At 33.0% G+C, this 22,116-nt stretch overlaps 1 protein-coding gene across 1 annotated transcript in view; it reads left to right on the plus strand.

Annotated features, from left to right (window-relative positions):
• Positions 1-22,116, plus strand: part of Mmp16 (matrix metallopeptidase 16) — a 271,651-nt gene that overhangs the window by 141,533 nt on the left and 108,002 nt on the right. Inside the window, exon 4 of the mRNA XM_047520914.1 lies at positions 9,786-10,090. Within this exon, the coding sequence (XP_047376870.1) occupies positions 9,786-10,090 (305 nt within the window). The remainder of the gene's footprint in view (positions 1-9,785; positions 10,091-22,116) is intronic.

A 22,116-nucleotide genomic window follows, 5' to 3' on the forward strand; every position in this document is an offset into this window, starting at 1 on the left:
GACATATATCTCTAAGCTCACTGATTCTTTTCTTGGCCATGTTAGAGTCTACTGAGTCCATCAAAAAGCATTCTTCATTTGTTTTAGAGTACATGTTATTTTATTTCTAGCATTTTCTTTTGATTCATAGAGTTTCTGTCCCTACTTACATTACCTATATCTTTCTTTATGTTGTCTACTTCTGCCATTAGAGTCATTTATCGAATTGATCAGTTATTTTAAATACCTTATTTGATAATCCTAACATTTCTGCTATATCTTAGTCTTATTTTGATGCTTATTTTGTCTCTCCAGGTTATGTTTTTTCTTGCCTTTTATCAAGCTTACAGTTTTTTGTTGAAAGTTGTGTATAATATATTGGGTAAGAGAAACTGAGTAAATAATCCTTTATGTGGTATTTTATGTTTATCTGTGTAGGGGCTAGGCTGTGTTTAATATTTCTGTAGCTGAATTTCTTTTGGTGTTCTCTTGTTGTCTCTCTTCCTCTCTTTAGTGTTCATCAAGTTCTTCTTAAATAGACCTGTGTCTTTAAGCTATTTTATTTGAAATCCACTACTATTGTACTGGAGCCCTGTTGGTTTGGTATTGTGGAAAGGAAGCAGTCTATAACCTTATGATTAAATCTCTTCTGGTGAGCCTGACTCTCTGGGCTTTGACCTTCAGAAAAGTTCCCTCTTTGCCCCCTTCCCTTTTTCCTTTTGGTGGGACTGAAAGGGTAGAGGTGGCTGAGTAGTTTAGTTGCCTTTCACCTAGATCAGATAAGGCTTTTTCATGGAAATTCATTCCAGTACCCTGTGCATATTTAAAGAGCCTGGCCCACCTTCCCTTTGCTGGTAGGGTTTTCACTAAGAATCTTATGGGGCCTCTTGAGGCAAAGCTCTTGAGTGTGTAGAGGAGCCCCTGTGCTTTGCCCCTGGGTGTTTTGAATTCTCAAGCTCCTCCAGGCTTCTATTAAAATGTATCCCACCCATTTCCTGGCTTTGGGGACTTTTGCTATCAGTAAGTTTTGATTCTCTGCATTTGCCCCTTTCTTCTTTTTGCCTTGTGGTTTCAAGTGTCTGATGGATTGAAGAAGCATTCATTTTCAGTTTTTTTCAGCTTCATTTCTTTGAGTTTGGGAGTAATAACTTGTCAACACTTAATGTATTAATGCAGAAAATTGAAAGTGCATAACTATCTTTGTAATAAATGAAAATAGACAATATATACACACAACACACGCAGTGTGTGATCGTTATAAGAGTAGCACATAACACAATATAACAGCACAAAAATGTAACAGCAAAGAATAAACCTACCATTGTAAGCCTTTTATAGGGAAAATTATGAATGTTTATTGAAAGATGTAATGGGTGGCCAAAAATAAATATAGAGAAATATTTTACTCTCAATAGAAAAAATAAATATGATGAAGGTTTAAGTTTTCCACTAACACATTTTAATCCAAACCAAAATTCCAGCAGAGTTTTAGGGCATAATTTAATAAACTGAATCTAAAGGAATAGTGAAGGTCAAGGAAAATATCAAGATACTTCCACTTAGTAGATATGAGGACTTATTTCAAATCAATACCAATTAACAGTACTAATTATGTGGTATTATCACAGAGATAGACCAGTAGCACAAACAAGAGATTAGAAAAACAGACTCACACATATCATCAAAATTCATTTATTTATGGATAGGTAGGTTTATCAGATAGAAAGGATGGGCTACTTCATTTAGAAAATTATTGTGATAATTGGTTATCCATATAGAAAACAATGAAATTGATTTTGTACCCCAACCATGTTCAAAAGAATTGATAAGTACCATAAGCTGATCAATAAGTATCTAAGCTTAGATAGATAACACCACATACCAAAACTCATCATTTCCATTTCAGAAAGTGACCTTTTTAACTTGATCTCCAAACTCTTGAGAGTGCACCCTATTTAGTGTTTCTGAGTCCTAGGGTACTGACTATACATGTTCTGTTAAAAAAGAAAGGAAGGAATAAAGAAGGGAAGAAGAAAGGGATATGAATGGCTATATTTATACCTGATTATAATTTCACTTTAGCTGGATTTCTGTACTGACAATAGTCTCAGTCAGTTGTGTATACTGAAATAATTAGGTGTTCGTCCCTGGAAACTTCAGTGTTCTAGATGAGCACAGCTTGTGACTGAGTCCTGTTTTAGAGTAAGACCTGGGTTTCAATTTTGAGTCTGAAACTCACTACCCAATAAATCAAAATCGAGTTCCTTACGTTCAAGTCTCCATTTCCCTACATGTAAATGAGAATTGTAACAATACTCATCTCACAAGACTTGAGGAAAAATAAGTAATGTAATGGAAAAAAATAATAAATTTTTCATAACACTTGAAGCAGAATGCTTAGTAAACACCAACTATCATGAGTATTCTTTTTAATTTATTGAACAAGTCTCTGAGATAGTTAAGTATATTTTAACAGGAATATAGAAAGTTGAGAAAGAGAGTTAAGGACATTTCATTTTAAAGTTAACATTTAAAAGGTGTTAAAAACTTGCCTGATGTATCAGTACTATTTGCTACTATTTACTTACTATATTTAGAAAAATAAATACAAAATCTGACATTTATGCTCAAAATATATTTATTCATGGGAAGGATAACTGAAGAGTACCATTAAAAGGTGCAGACAAGATTTGGGGTAGAATCTAGGTTTTATTTGATGGCAAAACTCATTATAAACCAATGGTATAGTGCGACTCAGAAAGAACTAAAGTTGCAAGAATACATTGACAATATTGACAGAAAGCAATTTGTTACTGATGCTAATTTCTCTGGTTTGTTGACCACATCTTTTATCATGAGCAAGCTATGCCATCAACATAGATCAAACATTTTTGTGTCTTTCCACAATGTCAGAATTTATTTAATAACAATACATTCACAAGGTACACTACTTTCAGGGGTGGCACTTTACCAAATATTCACAGGTCACCTGGTAGCCATAAGCCAGACAAACACAAGTAATTTTATTCCAATCTTAATTTCTAATAGCTATAACACGCAAGTTACATATGATATATCCACATCATTATGTGTATATGTGTATGTGTGTGTGTGTGTGTGTGTGTGTGTGTGTGTGTATGTGTATGTGTGTGTGTGTGTGATAGGAAAACTGAGAAAGGGTTAATACAGCTGCAGAATTATGGATGCTGAGACAAGAGCACAGGCAGAGAGAGAGAGAGGAATGCAGACTTAAAATCACCGTAAGTGACCAGATAAGGATTTTAACTAACCAGTTCCGTGGAGTTGTGTAAGCAAAGGCAGTGTCCACTTGAAGTGTCATGGGCAGGAGCATCTGCACTCTGTTGAAGCTCAAGGACAGAGATTCAGAGATTTGTCACTGTGGTGATTTTTCTGGGCCAGGCTCCTGATGTGTGACAAGGTGACTGGGACACAATACCACTTGTGTCCAGTCGTGGGGGGAATTCTCCTTTTATGGATCTTATGTGAGGGGGTTGTGTGTGATGAGATTGGCAAACTCCCATGTCTAGTGTTCCTAGTATGATTTGGGATGTTCATGTGTCCAGGTATTCCTTGATTTAGTTTGATAGCTCAGTATATAAAAGTTATTTATCACTTTGTGCCTTATGGTTATGCTGGGCAGATGGTGATTGTTTACTGTTGTAAACTAGGTGTGAAGTCATTCTGCCTTGGCACTTGTACTCAAAATGGAGTAGCCCATGGCCAACTAATGCTTTACAAGATGGAGTAACTCAAGTTTAGGCACAACCTGGAAACTGCTGTTCTGTATACATCATGCAGTGACTCTGAGCAGCCTGCTCCACATGCCTATCATGTATACTTTCTCTTATGGCAAACACATTTTTTGCTGCTTCTTGGCAAATCAATGTACATGTCTAAAAAGCAATCAAAGTGGTAGGGGGCCTGAATGTAGTCACATGAGAAACAGTTCAAGATTAAAGCTAAAGATTGTCAACATGATGGAAAGAATATTTAGAGGGGAGATTTCCATTATTCTCAAATGCTTATAGTTCTTCAGAAAAATCTAAAAGTTTAAATTATTGGAAAATTAAACCATCCATTCTATCAATCTTCTTCATCATTAGTGGCATTTAAATCAAGAAATTTATTCACTTGTCAGGTAAATTAGAGGCCATTTATATAATAGTTGGAAAGTTGGTTACTAAATGAATTAATGAATTCTAAGTAGGTTTTGCTTAAGTTTTTTCACAACATAACAGAAACTATTAACAATTTTATTAAAGAGATTTTACTTCCCAAATTTGCTGAATATTATATAAAATAATTTTTCAGACATATACATTTCCAAATATTATTTTATATAATGAGGGGAGGAGCATTTGAACAGGAACCTAAATTGTCAGGTGAATTATTTTTAAAATCATAGTCCGTTAATTCATGTAATGCTATGTTATACTGGTTAGTTTTGATTTTCACAGTATAGTCATTCTATAGTTACCCTTGATTTTAAATGAATGCCTCTATGACAACTGGAAACACATTCTAGAAGTTATTTTACTTTAATAATTTATATATAGCAAAGATACTCAGAAGTTGCTAAGGAATAATCAGTTTCTTACCCAAAACATTTTTATTATTCTCTCTGAACTCAAAAAACACATGGAGTTTGATGAACCTGTTGACTTCAAAGAGAGCTCAACTCAACTCAAAGAGAACTCAACGTGTCCAGGGGACATGTAATAGACTAAGAAAGGGACCCTTTTTAAATTAGATCCAAGGCGTATGTACTTAAATCTGTCTTGTCTAGAAAGCCAGCATCTTGAGAAAAATAGCCATTTAATGTAAGTTTTCTTGGAAGGATTCCATATTTAATTTTTATTCCCTGACAATTTCTTATACATTCAATGTTGTGAAGTCATGTTAACTATACAAACATAATATGAATAAGAGTAAATTAGTCTGTGCAGTTTCTCCTGATAGATTATAATATATTCTTGATATAGATATGCTAGCAATTCAACCATGCTATTTATCATTTTGTACTCTTAGCAACTATTTTCCCTAGTACAGTAGATTTCCTTTAGTGATAATCATTTTGCATAAAATAGTAGTGCGCTCTTCCAAACCACTAATTGTTTATTTAATTGTAAAGGCTATTTAGCTTTCTTCATACCAAAATAATTTTGACACAAGAATAAGATTTTTTTATTGCTAAGGTATGTAGCTCTTTTTCTTGTTTCCTATATTAGAGATAAAACAGTAATGTAACTTTGAAAGAGATTGATCAGTGCATCAAAAAAATTGAAGGATCAATAACCTTAAGTATGTAGAATTTTTATTAAATGAACTAGGATGGATCTGTTGATGTTAAAACTAGAAAATTCCAACTTCATGCAGTTACCTTTTAAGTCAGCTAAATGACACACTTTTCTTAAATTACCAGTAGTTCTAATGAGTAACATCTAGAACTTTTCCCTTCATCAGTTTTATGTAGGATTATTTAAGGTATGGTCTAATATCAAAGGTAATTATCTTTTTTAGGTTAAATTTCCAAAATTTATTAAAATTGAAGTTTGAAAGAATCAGTGAAATAGAATATTGAAATAACCAGATACAGACTTCAGAAAAAGAAACCCATTGTCTTAAGAAGTATATTAACTTTTTCAAAAAGAAGAAAAAGCAAGTAAAATATTTTAATATTAATCTAGCTTTGTTACATTTTTCAGAATAAACTTTCATTTTACTCATTTTACTGCATTGTCTTTTTTGCTAGAACTTTTAATCATTTTGTGCATTCTTTATTAGAACTGTTCAGAATATCAGTCTATTTTGTTCTTATTACACATTACCTCTGTGCCCTTTTTATTTTAGATATTAGTAAATACAAAATATACCTCTCAATAGCTTAAAAGTTTCTAAACTCCTGTTTTTTGCTTACACCAAATACCAAATACCAGTTTCAGAACTTGAACTCTGACTCTGAGGCACATTTGTATGTCTTGTATTTATTACTGACACCACATGTATCGTGGTGAAGCATTTTGGAAGTTCATTAGTGCATAACTTTGAAAAAACGCAAGGACATATTTTCAAATCCAAACAGTGCTCCACATTCATTATTCTTTACTATATTTTTGCTTCATTTTCACAGAATGATTATATACATTTGTATGTAAATCATACTCATATAATTATGTTTGTTTTTCCTATTTGTAAGATTATCCATTATTTGAAATAAAAAATTAGTTTCTTTTTCACAACATTGAATTCATCACCAATCCACATCAACAGTTCTCAGAAAATATAGTAAAAATCAGTCCTTTATGTCTCAATGGTTACCACCCTTATCCTATTTCTGTCTTCTCTTATTGTTATGGGGCGCAACTTAAGAACAGACCGATCACCACTGATATGTCCAAATTTGAGAGTCTTTATTAAGCCGGCCGGTGACTGTCTCACACAATGCCCCAAAAATGGCTATTGGGAGAACAGTCTTGACCACAGGGTTGTAGGGGTTCTTATACCAAAAATCACATTAATCTTAAGTGTCTGTTGTTATGATTCAAAATTATACATTAACATCATGAGATCATCGACAGAGGGGAAAGTGGGTCAAAATAACCCTTACCTAGGTACAAACTAAAGAATAGTTACTAACATCCACACAATCACTGTTCACGTGGTGCATTGTTTAGGAGCAATAGGGATCAAAAGAGAGCAATTTTTTCTTTACATAGGAATCATCATTCTGTATTGTTAAACATGTTGCACTAAGTAACTGATGATGGGTACAGAGGTGGGGTGTTCCCATGGGAGAAGCTTATTTCCTACATAACATGGAGTCTCAGAGCAAAATGGAGTCTGTTTAGTCATTTCCCTTAGAGTCTGGCCTATAACATTCTCATGGAGCCAGATTTGTCAGCCCATCACATTATGTGACTTCTGAAGTGTTTTATTGCTTCCATCTTGTCCCCTTCTCCATTTTCCTTATTTGTGACTGGGATAATATGAAGGAACTTCTGTGCTTAAAACTCTCCAGTGGCTTGTCTTTACAGAATGCCCTCCAATTCCCACCAGTCCTCTCTCATCTTGTATCACTGTCCTTCGTATTCATTTTGCCCCAACTACTCAGCAGGCACATGCTTTGAACTGATGGGCTCTGCTTGACCTGCTTATTGTTCCTTCTGGTGGGAAAGTCAGTACTGGGCTTCTTTCATTCCTCCTGTCATTGAAATAGCTTATATCATCTCTTCTTCACCTTCTCACTCCTCATGGTGCCATCTGAAATTATCACTCTTTTTTGCTCTTTTTACTGTCTATCTCGTACCACTAAAATATTTGAGCGCTATAACAGAAGATTCTAGCACCTAGACCAGAACCTATTATGGGGTAAGTCAAAATTCAGAGTTATGACATTATTCTGCATACCTCTTCGTCAACAAAACAGGGAATTTAGAGACTAAGCTGGACATAGGTCTGTAATGCTCAATGCAGATGTTTACCTTTTCTCAAAATATAATTCCAGACACAATGCTGAGTAGGACACAAAATGAAAGCCAACTAATGAAACAACAAAACACTGCCTACCTTTCTCCCTGATCAGTCATGAATGCTTCTGCTCTGTTCATGGTTTGGTTCAGGTGAAAATTTGTGGTACCTTCCTCAGCTCTTCTTTTTCTCTCCTCGCTTGTGGCTAATCATAAGTCGTAGTGGGTTTATGTTCAAAGTACATCCAAAATACAACTACTTCTCAGTGTCTCTGGTACCACGGGTCCAGAGCTTCTAGACTTTTGTAATAGTTCCTGATGGTTCTTCCTGTTTCAACTTTTGTATTTTCTACATCATGACTCAAGTTATCTATTTGAAGAATAAGTCAAATGTCACATCCATGCTCCTGATGCTCCAGTCACTCAGAGCAAAACCCTGACCCTTGCCCCACCCATTTTCTAACCTATACCAGGTACCATGCTATTGTTTGCATTGATGAGATTATCTCCACTTGAAGACGTTTCCCTCACCATTTCTTTCTGTAGTATGCCTCTCCTCCATTCCATTGCTACTTGGGTTGCTGCTTCTTTTCCTTTATATGTAATAGTTACCATCAAATCATCATGGTAAATGTGTTCTGGACTATATTAGAAAATAGTGGAAACCTTATTTTTCACATAAAGACTAACATTAGAATTCAAGACAATGGATTCTTACAGTGTTTAGGATGAAGCTTAGAGTTTTTTCAGCTTTATCACTTAGAAGCTTTTTTCTAGATTCCTGTAAACCTTAACTTCTTTTTTTGTAAGATAGGTATAAAAGCCCATCTCATGGGATTGTTCCAGGGATATAATAAGATGTTGTGAAGTGCTTGCTCAATTAATACCACTATTACTTTAACATAATTCTTTAACATAACTAACATTGTAATTATCTGGACATGGTTACAATTGGGTTGTATGTAGTCTCCCTATTATTCTTTGCCACTGGAAAGTACATCCTAAAAGTTTTTATGTTTTGATGAATAAATTTTAAAAGGCAAAATAATTTTGAGTTCTATATATATAATGACATACAGAGACACCATAATTTGACTAGTGTTCCATCATTAGCTTCCAGTACTCTTTTTCTGATTGTATTATATTATATTCTTTATATTCTATATAAATATACAATTAATATTATATTATATTCTTTATAATATAATAGTATATTCTTTTTGTATTAAAACAGACATTATATTCTTTTTGTATTAAAATATTTCATTAGTGTAAATTCATGTTTGGAAGATTATTGTTTGAAAGGGTTTGAAACTCACTTATCACTCCTATGAAATTTACGCATTGTTTTGTACATGCATATCATGGGTTTATAGTACTGCAATATAAAAAATATACAGACTTGCTAGGCACAGTGGCACATATCTGTAATCCTAGTGACTTGGGAGACTGAGGCAGGAGGATCACAAGTTCAAGACCAGCCTGAGCAATTTAGTGAGATTCTAAGCAAAATAAAAAAGTAAAAAGAACTGAGGATGTGGCTCAGTGGTAAAGCATCCCTGGTTCAGTCCTCAATTCAAAAAAAAAATATATATATATACACACACACACACACACACACACACACACATACATACAGACTAGTTTTATTTGTGTTTCAGTTAACTTATCTAGAAAAAGATAAATATCTGATTAGTGTAAAATAATCAAGAATAATATTGATAATTATTTCACTGATTTGTGTTAGCATAAGAACAAACTCTAGTTTGGTTTACTTCTTTTAATTCATATGATTACTCAGTATATTTTTAATTAGAAAATTTTAATTAAAATAAAAGTATCAGAAATTATGATTTAATCTTATGTTTAAAAATTAAGAGGTGATTATGTCCGTAGAATTAGTGTTCATAAATAAAAGCTTGAATAGTATTGTGTTTGAAATTGATGTGAGTGGATACAATGACGTACCTCTAAGAATAATTAAAAACATGAAGGAATTGAAATTTTTGTTTTAAATTGAACCTGCTGTACCTGTTTGATTGTTTGGCAGGCTGCATTGTTGTCCAGGAGGCAAACTGACTGTTAGCCCATTCTGCAGAGATCTTCTCATTGATACCCTTGATAACTGAATATTATACTGTTGATAATTAAATGATCCCAAGAGAGCGAAAATTAGCTGTGGAGACAAGAAGAACATATAAATTTCATTTTGATTTAAAATTACTGTTTTCCCTGACATTTTACTGAGCTATGGATCAAAACCTGTAATAAGATTGACATAGTAGAGCCAAGCTGATTATTATCTTTTCTAACTTTCAGCATAAAGAACGTAACTCCTAAAGTAGGAGACCCTGAGACCCGTAAGGCTATTCGCCGTGCCTTTGATGTGTGGCAGAATGTAACTCCTCTGACATTTGAAGAAGTTCCCTACAGTGAATTAGAAAATGGCAAACGTGATGTGGACATAACCATTATTTTTGCATCTGGTTTTCATGGAGACAGTTCTCCCTTTGATGGGGAGGGAGGATTTTTGGCACATGCCTACTTCCCTGGACCAGGAATTGGAGGAGATACTCATTTTGATTCAGATGAGCCATGGACACTAGGAAATCCTAATCATGATGGTAAGTGCATGCTTTCTTTTCAGTGCAAATAGACATGTTTTTATTTTTAGAATGCCCCAGCATTTACTAATTTACAAACTTAAAGCATTGATTCTATATTTGCCTTTAAAACTTTAAAGCAATATATAAGGCTTATTATGTTTTAGAACAAGAATTGGTATGAGTCAGTAGATAATATAGTTATGTATGTGTTCTTTGGGTTAAAGATTAAAACCTTACACTGTATCTATAAATAATATAAATATAAAAAATGAAAAATATTACTTCTTAAAGGATTTTGTAGTGAGTTATTAAAGTCATCAGATAGCCATTAAGCTAATTTGTGGTTTTTCCTATATCTTTTGCCGGTGTTTCCACTTGAAACTTGTGATTAACATTGGTGATGTGGCTTCTACTGTATCTTTTCTGTGTTACTTTCTGTCCTGTTACCACCTTTCTAGTCTATAAATTTTTGCCCCTTCTCTTCTGACTTTTATCTATTTTATTGGTCTCCCAGTCTGATTCATTATCTTTATATTATATCTCTATTTTTACCCAAAACCAGTTTCTTGCATCTCAATCCCAACAAAGCCATCAGTTTTCTAATCCTTATAATTATTCTGACATTAAAAATAATGTAAAAAAAAAACTCAATAACTAACATAAGTTACTCGAATAAAAGGCTATGTTTCTAGACAAAAATGCATATTTCAATTCTGATTTTTAAAAAAAAATTCAATTATAGGATCTTAGACTTACATGATTCCTAACCATCCATGTGCCTAATTCTTGTAAGACTTAAATATTTTTCGTCCTCACCATTGTAGAATGTTGTTCTATAACAAGCATGCATAGCTTTGATGACAACTAATCAGCTAATAAAACTCTTAATTCCTCCTTGATGAATTAAGCCTAGTCATGAAATGAAGCTTTGTTAGTGCATTAGAAGGTTTAGTTAGCTGAATTATTGTAATAGCCTTGCATTTTTAGGACACCCAGGGTTCGATCATGTAATGGATAAAGTGAGGTTGAGTTAAAATGTCAGTTTTCAAAGAAAGAAAACTGTTCTTGTTTTCCAAAATAAATATAATTAGATTCTTCATAACTTTTTAGAAAAATAGAGAGATTTATTGGGAGATTTCAAGTATAGTGGAATTCACAGCCAAAAACATTGGAGTCAAACAGATTAATGTTTTAAGTGCTGGCTAAATAACCATCAGTTCAAAAAGCCTGTGATGTGTATTTTCTTGTTCTTACCATGTAGTTTAAATCACAGGCTGTGAAGAATGCAAGTGAAAGCTCTTTGCATGCACGATTTTTTAAACTAATCTGTACCTAAGCATCTAATAATAAAATATCTGGAAACATGGTTGTTGAACCATAAAGTTTGATTCTAAAATCTAAAATGAAATGTTTCTTTTATTTTTTATCAAAGTCACAGTCATCCCAATGAAATTGCTCAGACTTCTTCAAGTCAATTGTTAGGTTTTTTGTTTTTTGGTTTTTTTTTGCATTCTAAATGATTGAGAAGAGAAGTACTTCTGATGAGAGAATTTTGTTGGCACAGGCAAAAATGTGTTGGTAAAAATGTCAGAGAAACAATGTTCTTAAAATTACAAAAGATAAAATTATCTTTTATTGCAATTATATCTCTAATTATTAAAGTCACATTATTTTTAAGATTTAAATTAATGTTGTAAGTGATAAAAACTATGTATACTTATAGGATAATCTGTAACATTTCCATGCATATACCTATTGTGTAAAATTTAAATAAGATTAAACATATCTAGCTCCTCAAATAAGTATCAATTCTTCATGCTGAAATCTTAAAATCTATAGTTTTGAAGTTGTGTTAATTTGGCTTTTTGACCTCATAAATTGAAATTAAAATCTTATATGAAGGAGAAAACTATCAAATTGCCTATATTTTGTCTTACTATGTTGAAATCCTTGACAAAGAAGGCTGCACAAATTCTTGGGTGTGTGCTCTATTAATGAGTTATTAAGATATCAACCGACACTCTTTAAAAATAGACAAAGTTTTTAAGAAAAACTCTGTAGGAGGATTTGATAACCTAGAAAATGGGAATGTTTACACTGATTTGAGTGTGATCAGTGCTGTGAATGTTTTTATGCTTTGTATGATAAGTATTTCAAGGAATGTATATGTAGAAAAAAATCTGAAATATAGCATGTGGACTGAAGGTGTGCATTCATTTCAAGGCACTTGTCACTGATACATCTTATTGCCTCCTAACTTACATCGTGGAGATATAACATTCTCTGCACATATAAGCACATGACTAAAAACTTAAAACAGTTGTTTGATACTTGATTTTTCATTTGAAGGAAAATATGGCTTTACCAGTCAAATAAGAATGTTTCGCCTTCTGAGTGAGCCTAAAGGAAAGAACTGTGCAAAATAATAATGTTTCAGAATTGCAAGGGATTAGGAAGATGTTAATTGAGTGTTGGAATTGTAATTCCATAAAGATTTACTGCTTAATTGAAATTCAGTCTCTTAACCAGAAACAGCAGGGCAGCTAGGGTAGTGTCAGGCTGAAGTATTGATCATTTATCAAAAGAACAGCCTCTAGCTTTGCCTGTGGTACTGGGAGATGTGGGGAGAATTCATGCATTTGTATATACTAGATCCTAACTGCATGTAAGACTATTGTATCACAAATAATACAAGGCAAAATTTTGACAACTTCATCAATAAACTTTTTCTTTTCTTTAATCTAGTTCTGGAATCCCCTGACTTACTTACCTGAATTATTTTTCTTCTTCTCCTATTTACAGCTCTTGAGCAGTTAGAAAACAGAGCAGCTTGGTTATTTAGCAAAAATGCAAATGAAAAAGCCTTTTGATAAGTACCCAGCTCATTTTCCACAGCATATTGCTCAGCTAATGAAGGCAATTTGAATTCTGTCTACCTCAAATAGATAAATGGAGTCTTAGGTCGCCAGTAACCCTTAATTCATTGTTATCTATTTTCCTATCAATTTACTTATAGTCATGATATTTTTGAAAATTCAAGCTGAAGGCCATTAAGTAAATGAAAATAAATAACCACATTCTCTCTCTTTGTCACACACATATCCCTAATAAAACTTATGCTGTTTTTTGATTTTTTTAATTTAATTTTTATAGAGTTTTTAGTTTTGTGTAGTAAATAAGTAAAACATGTACAGAATAATTCAAAAGAAAATATTTATCATGATAGGGTTTTCTAAAAGTATACACTGACTGAATGTAAGTTGGAAATTTTAACTCTAGTGGTATATTAAAATTCATTTTGTGTCACATTAGCATATTGTTTCCTTAGCTATGGTATAAAGTTTAACTGTTATGAATACAAACGGAAACCTATCACAAAGATTATTTCTAAATAGATAAATATCTAAGTAGTAATGGAATTTCAAATTGAAAAAAAAAGATTACCTATTACAATGATATATGAAACTTAGGATACAACAGTATCTAAAGAATGTGCTGTCTTACCATGAAGTGGCAATTCCGCTACAAAAACAGTGCAGTATGGTAACTATTTACTGTTGGAAAGCTAATGGCCTGAAGTCAATGATGTTCAGCACTGATGTGATAGGCAGTTCACAAAAAAAAAAAAAGGAGAGACTAATCATGATGTGAATGTCACCTGAGACATCAAAACTCTTAAATCTATTCTGTTATTTAGTGTCAAATGGTTAACTTCATCTCAACCCACTCACTCATGAATACTCGAAGGACTTTCATGGTGTGATGCTTGAGTCAACTGACATGACGTATGCCAACCATGGAGAGTTAACACTGTAAGAAAGATGTAGTCTTTGGTACACTAGTACAGAAAGCACCTGCCCAAGGTAAACCCAGAGATTTGGCAGCCGTCTGATACTTCCTGACACCTGTTCATGTTACAGCTGCTACTATTATATGATATATCTCAGAGGTACAGGATTTGAACTTTTGTCTTTGAGGAAAGAAGAGATAGATGCCAACTGGATATTATGAAGATGCTGTCAGTCAGCAACACACTCTAAGGGAGTATTGTCTAGAGCCATCTGTCCTGTGTTTTTTGAAGATAAGGGAAAGAATCTATGTGACTAAGGAGTAAGGAGTTAACCTGTCCTTAAGCAGGGATACTTATTGATATTTTAATTTCTAAAATTAGCTCTCTACTGTATGGTTTTTACCTTACCATGTTTTATCAAATCTTGGAAACTCTTTCTCAAAAAAATTGGACTTTTACCTTTATGACAGTGGTTTTTCACTTGCTTGTTTATGAAACTATGAGTTGTTTGTTTTAAAACCTTCCTGGAATGAACTTTATTTCACTTAGTTTATTTTATTTCACCTGACTAGTGATTCAAAGTTTGATAGTCTCGACTCTTTCAAGATCTTTGAATTATGTAGCTTCATGTGATCATTTTGCAGTATCAAGTTGTGTGCAATTAGAGAACAGCCTACGAATTGTGTAGTTATACTCACAAAAATGATTTCATTATGTCAGTATTAATAAAATATATAGATAGATCATGAACATTAAATGCCTGTAATATACTTATTAATAAAGAGATAAAACTGTAAATGTCCATATCTTTTAACATAGTAGAATTTAATTTATTGTGAGAGGGGCTCTCTCCCATAGAATGGAGGTTTAGCCATAATTAATACATGACATCCAAGGTTGCCTCAGATGTCAACATTCAGGCACCAGTTGAGAGAAATGAGATAAGTGTGCTCATGGAAAGGTTTTATATGTCAGACCTGCGAGTGGTGTCTATAACGTTTCTACTCAAGTTCCACTAACTAAAATTCAACCCTATGGCCACAACTAATCACAAGAAGGCTGGAGAAAGGCAATGGGTTGATTAAATAGCTGGTCAGTGACTTCTACACCAATATGTTGGGAAATAAAACAGTATTACTTGAATTTTGGATACAACTCTATGGGCAAGTTACTCAATCATAATCAACTTTCATTTGAATTTTGACCTATTAATGATTACTTAGTTTCTGTTATTTCTTTCCTTCTATAGTCTGTGTAGGAAATGTCCTTCAAATTCATCTTTAAATAGGTTCTTTTTCCTTAAATCTGGATTGTCATCAACAAAACAAAATTAAATGTTTCAAATTTAGCCATTTTGATGAATGAAGACAATATCTTTAAGCTTTTGAAATAATTTAGTTGGTTTAAATTAATAATCTGAGGGCTTTATATTTTTTAAATTATTCAAGACTAGTAACAAATTTCTACCTTAACTTTGTGCCTTTTGTCTCACAGTAATAGCCACTGCAGTATAAAATCTTGCATCATTTCATGTTCACAAATTCCTTTTGGTTTAAACAAATTTACACATTATTGTTTTTACATTTAATTTGTCACCCTCTTCTTCACTTGACATCAAATGTGGCAATAAAACCTCCTCCCCATTCTGTCAATTATCTATCAGAAAGGGAAGAAAAATCAACCTTGTTGTAAACCACAATGCTGATTGTATTTTTGCCATTGATGTAATGCATCAGAAAACAGGATGGTGGATGTAGAGGGTGTTTCTACCCTGTGAAGCTGTACTAGATGCATGTGTTTTAACCAATTGGAAATTGACCTAAGCCAATGAACTCTCAGCCTGCTCTCCAGGTTTTAATTGAAAAGGCTAATGGGTAAAAGAAAGTAGGGAAAGCAAGAGATAATTCAGAAACCCTCTTTGCTAATTATCTTTCATTTTATTCAAAGATGCCTAGAGAAGAAAACAAAAAAATGATATTAATGGCCTAATTTATTTGTGCATTATGTCCCAGATACTGTTCTAAATTAACATTTATGTATTAGTACATTTATTTTTCATACAAGTTTATAAAGTAGATAATATAATCAGTTCAATTTGTAAAGAAATTGCACTTAAAAGTTCCTTAACTTGCCCAGGTTCAGGTAGGTAGTACTAACAGAATGGTCCCATTAAAATGACAATAAAGAATTCGAGAAAGGGAACATCTCCTTGAAGATGCAAGAGAAGGATCTATACTGAAAGTATTTGATCAAGTGAGCAAGAAAAATAATATTGGAAACAACAGATCACCTCATAAAGCTTTGTGTGGACCAGAAAAAGAAAACTTGTGGAAGATCTTGGTAAGCCAATTCCTAAAAAGATGATGCAAAAGTCATGAATTAAAGGTAGATGTAGAAGACCAGGTGGATAGATTCACCCCAAGTATTACACATTCTCTCAGAAGATGGTAAGTGGAACAATGAAGCAAAAGAAATAAACAAACATGTAATAGCCAAAAAGTCTTGTTCTAAAGTGATGCTGTGGCATTATGCAATTCAGAAGTCTATTTTATTTTATCTTATTTTATTTTATTTGATACCAGGGTTTGAACCCAGGGCACTAAACCACTAAGCCACCTCCTCAGCCCTTTTTCTTTTGAGACAAGTTCTTGCTAAATTGCCAAGTTGCTGCATCTGGCTTTGAACTTTTGATCCTCCTGCCTCAGCCTCCCCAGCTGCTGGTATTACAGGAATGCACCACCACACCCAGCATGAGAAACATAGTTAAAGAATACTTGAAATCCTTATTTCTGGAAGTCTAGGTGCTCCAAATATCTCCTTCCTAAATAATAAATAAATAGGTAATTAATAAAGTATATTCTTATTGAAGGTTTGGCATCATTTTAGTAATATAATAGGTCGGGAAAGCAGTAAGCTAACACTAGTGTTTTGAGTGGCTGTGTGCATTTGAAAATCAGACACTAACCTTTAGTTCAAGGATAAGATGAAATTAAATGTACTTTGACTTAAGTAGATGTCAAATGATAAGGTTCAAAAGAACACATTAAAAATTAAATGAATATTCTTTCATTTTTGTAAATATCTTAAACTTGATTTCTATGGTCCCCTCTTGAACATTTCCTTCTCAGGTTGACCTGCAAATGAGACATTGGTTAACTTAGATTGTTTTCTTGCTGGATGATCTAGCTTGCTTCCTGTCTTGCTCTGCTTAGATTTGACCTAATGGACCTCGTGAAAACTATTATTCTTTAAAAATAACGATATAGATATATACCAACTCTGGCATATCTATACTTGTGTATCTTTATAATTTAGATCAAGAAAAAATTATTATTAGTCTTCAGATAAAAAGAACTATTTTATAAATACCTACATCAAGTTTATTCACTATAATATAATTAAGATATCAATTCTCCATTTAAGACAATCTAGGGCTTTGGATATATCTCAGTGGCAGGGTAATTTGATTCCTAGCACACCCCCCCAAAGAAAATCATTATATATTTAGCAATTTCTTAAAGTAAGCCTTTGTCTCTATAATATGGGATATGGGAGTTAAAAAGAATATAACCATCATTTAATGTAAATACATCAATGCTCATACTTCAATACTTGGCACATATAAGATATTATTAAAATAAGTATTAAAATACTAATTTCTTTCCTGGTAGTTGCTATACTAATCAACATTTTGATTTACTATTTCAGCCATAATTTGTAGTAAATCTTCAACTGTGATAGTTTATAATAATTTTATCATGTAAGCAATATATATTCTCATTGTAAAATTCAATAAAACTGAATGCTAAAAAGAAAGTCATTAAAAATCACTTTCAATACTTCTACCCCAAGGAAACCCCTGAAAGTTCTAATGGATTTAATCACTATTCTTAATAGATAAATTAACTGGTAGATGAACACTACAGTTTGAATTATACGTGACCCCAAAGGTCCATGTGTTAAAGACCTGATCCAAGTATGGTACCATTGGGAGGTGGCAGAAACTTCAGTGGTGGGACCTGATGCCAAGTCTTCAAGACATTAAGAATATGCACTTGAGTGAAATAGCTAGACTCCTAACCCCTTCCTCTTTGTGTCTTTCACTTCTTAGCCATGAGGCAAATGGTTTTCTCTTCTCCTACCATTATGTACTACCAAATGCATTAAGCAATGGGGCCAATAAATTATGAACTGAATCATCCGAAACTGTGAACCAAAATAGGCAGTCTGTCTTTTTAAGTTTATTATCTCAGGTGTTTGTTATAGGAACAGAGACTGAACACAATAAAAAAGGGTATAAATCTGGACAAATATACATATAATTATTTTTGTGCTGTTTATAGTTTTAAACTATTTACCCTTTTCACTGAACTTTATTTGCCCAACATTTACCTATCTCATTGAAGCATATTAAATACAATCTAATTTATAATTTATTGGGATTATTTTAGTAGCCAAAATTTAGGTTATTTCTAATTTTAACTGTTAGATAGACTATAACATATTTGTACACAGAATTTTGTCTGACTGTGGTTATTTCTTTGTAATTGATTCACATAATTATTTGGCCAAGGACATGAACTTTTTAAGAGTTTGATATGTTTCTAGTTAGTTTTCAAAAATGCCAAACCAGTTTCACTTCTTCCAGTGGTGTATAAGAGTGTTCAATCTATTGACCCTAAGCATAACAATAAGTACGAGGTTAGTAGTACTGGATACCAAGTACTGGTATGTGCTGTAGATGAATTTCATGTAATATTCACTGCAATTATATTATGAAGATTTTTATTATTCCAGCTTTACATATGAGAAAAGTGAAAGATAAAGGGTTAAGTATTATGCCCAAGGAAGTACATTATACATGTGAGTCCAGATTGCATACCCAGGTGGAATGACTGCATAGCATACAAATTCAACCATTCATAGCTACCCATCTGGGACTGGGATCATGGCTCAGTGGTAGAGTCCTTGCCTCGAATGTGGGAGGCACTGGGTTCTAGACACAGCACCACATAAAATGAATAGAATAAAATAAAGGAATTGTGTCCATCTACAACTGAAAGATATTAAAAAAAAAAAAACAGCAAAGCTACCCATCTGCATGTTCTCTCTAGTAATTCCTCTTTTTCACTTTGACCAATTCAATAGATAAAAATTTAATTTGCTGATTCACATATGTTATTGATATTAAAGGACACTTATTTTAGTGTATGTTATTCATTCATTTGTGTTGTGTAAATGTTCATTAGCTGAACAGCTATTTTCTGCTGTTTCTTCTAATGGACCATTCTGTTGCATTATTTTCATTATTGTGTCAGAGGGGATAGGGATTGCTGTCTCATTTTCCCACATTGTCATTTGTAGGAAGTGAGAGAGAGCAAAACTGTCATCCTTCACAAGGAAGGATAAAAGGGATTCCTCTCTTGGATTTACCTATGGGGAATATCCTTTTCTTCTTGTAAGAATATATTTTCAGTGAGAGTTTCTTTTCCCCAATGTTGTATTTGTTGTTGTTGCTATTCCATTAGAAATGATTGATAAGTCTGGCGAGGTCAGTAATCAGGTTTGATCTCAGGGATGTTTAAATTTTATGACTTTTCAAATGGTACATCCTTTTGTCTTTTTGGACTTTTTAATTTTTTCTATTGTAATATGCAGAATACATTTCTTAATTTCTTCAGGCAGAGAGCCTAGTTTAGCAGACAGTATTTTATCTATTTTCTTTTTAAAAAATTTTGATGTGAAATAATTGGTTTTCTGAGTTCTTGTAGGCAGCAGTTCTTTCTAATCAAAATGTTATGAAATATGCTTAATAAGGTTATTAAGACTTTTGAAAAATGTAGGAAAATATCATAAAGAACTTAGGAATATATACAGTATTTCACAAAAATTAATTTGGTACAATCGCATTCATAGCAAGAGCAGAAACTAGTTTAAATTTATCTTCCCAGTTGCCATAATTCAATAAATTAGAATTTAAGTTTTAAGGTACATGTGGCTATGGGGTTACTTCTAAAGCACGTCCATGAATTCTTTAACACTTGTTCCTTTAAAATATAGAGTCTTGGACTGGAGATGTAACTGAATGGTAGAGTACTTGCCAGAATGAGAGAGACCCTGAGTTCAATCGCAAGTATCCCCCAAAGAAAATGGAGTCTAATTCTTCTCCTGGTGAATATGGACCATGCTTAGTAACTCACTTCTAACAAATACAGTGATATGTGATGTATGAGTCTAGGTCATAAATCATATCTGGAGTTAGTACCTTATCTTTCTCTGCCTCTCTCTCCCTCATTCCTTATCAAGATATTTGCCTTTAGAATCCAATCCCTATGTTTTATAGAAACCCAGGCTGTGTAAATATACCATAGTGGAGATGTACCTTCACTAAAAGCCAGCACCAATTTGCAAGCTGTATGAGTGACCACTTTGAAAGTGGACCCCCATCTCCCAGTAAAGTCTTCAGAAGAATGAAATTTCAACTTCTATCAAATTGTACCACCTGTGAGAACACCCATTAAAATGTGTAGTGTGAGATCAGGGGCCAACATTCATCCTTTCCATCCATATGGTATTCAGTTGAATTGGCACTATTTACTGAAAAGGACATCTGCTCCCTACAATACTAGTTTATAATGATTGTCATTAAATGAGGGACTATATATGTATGGATCTATTTCTGGATGATCTGTTTAATTTATGAAGTCTCCTTGTCTGTCCTTACAGCAATATTATACATCCCTGGTGATTTTGGTAGTTTACAGAAAATCTTTTATCTGAAGTATAAGTCATTCACTGGGGAAGGGGTTTTTCCCTCACAATAGTTTTGGTTATTTTGAGCTATTCCCAGAGTTTTGAATGTTCCTCTGCCAGAAATCCTTTAGGATTGGTTCTAGTATAGAACTGTTATGAACAAATTATATTGACTTGTCTTTGAAAATTTATTTATTTTGCATTCATTTCTGAATGATATTTTTGCAGGGATAATTTTAGTTTGTCTGTTATTGTCTTTATGCCTGTAAGGATGTCATATCATTGTCTTCTGATTCTCAGAGTTAATGTTGAGAAATCATATGCCCATTTTTCTCACTTAAACAAAAAAAAATTTTTTTTTAAATTTTCTGGCTATTTAAAGATGTTCTCTTTAGATTTCATTAGTTTTAATAGGATGTGTCTTCAGGTCTTCAGCTAATTTTCTTTGTTTTTAATCTGATTGGAGTTCAAATACTTCTTTTCCCACCTACATACAGAAAGATATTTTGAGCAGGAAATATTTTATTCTTAACAATATTCTTAACAATATTTATTCATTTAAAAGTGAAGTATCATTAAAAGTATGAAAAAGCAAATCCTTTATTTGGAATAGATATTTATAATGCCTGTATACAGAACAATCACATGAAGAAAATATTGGAAGACAATTCATCACAAAGCATTTGCATTTCTTTACATCTTGAAAATAATTTGCTATCCTTTTTTTCCCTCTTTCTTTCCATTTCTGAACTAACATTTCACAATGTCTGTAAAGCAAACAGCCTTGAAAGAAGCAGGTAGTATATTCCTCTAGAACAAAGAGCAGTCACGGCTACTGTCCAGGATAATGACAATATTTCTTCCTCTACCACAAGATCAGACATGCTTAATGCCCTTTAAAAAATCTTTTGAATCCCTATCACAGAGTTCCTCTTCTTCAGTGCAATACATTGAAGTAAAGGCATGGACACCTGCACATAATCCCCAAGGGGACTTGAGATAAAGGGAAAACTAATGCCCATGTACTAATGCTCATGATGCCTGCTCTGGCATGAGTAATAAAACTGCCTGTCTCCGACCCAGGTATCTCATGTCTTTTTCCAGCATTCCATGGAGTGGTGGCAGGCTTACTTCCTACTTCTCAACATAGGACAAAATCCAATATTTTGTATATTAAGAGCTCTGCTAAGTTAAAAATGAATAGATATTTCCCATAGAAGTGGGCAAAATACTTGAATGATCATATAACAAAAAGAACAATGCAAATGATTACTTGAAAAATTTTCAACATCATTTGTCACTTGGGAAATATAAATCAAAATATTAACCACAACAATTTTATTTAATCATAAAGGATAATTGAATATTTGGAATAATTGAAACCCCTTACAGTCCTGGTGGAGGTGAAAAATTTATAGATTTTAGGAAGCTGTTTCTCATTATTTGAGCTGAATATATGCATGCCTAATGGATAGGCATTTTATTGTGTGTACATGCACAT

Source organism: Sciurus carolinensis, chromosome 1 (genome assembly GCF_902686445.1).
Source record: "Sciurus carolinensis chromosome 1, mSciCar1.2, whole genome shotgun sequence".
In the NCBI taxonomy this organism is placed as follows: Eukaryota; Metazoa; Chordata; class Mammalia; order Rodentia; family Sciuridae; genus Sciurus; species Sciurus carolinensis.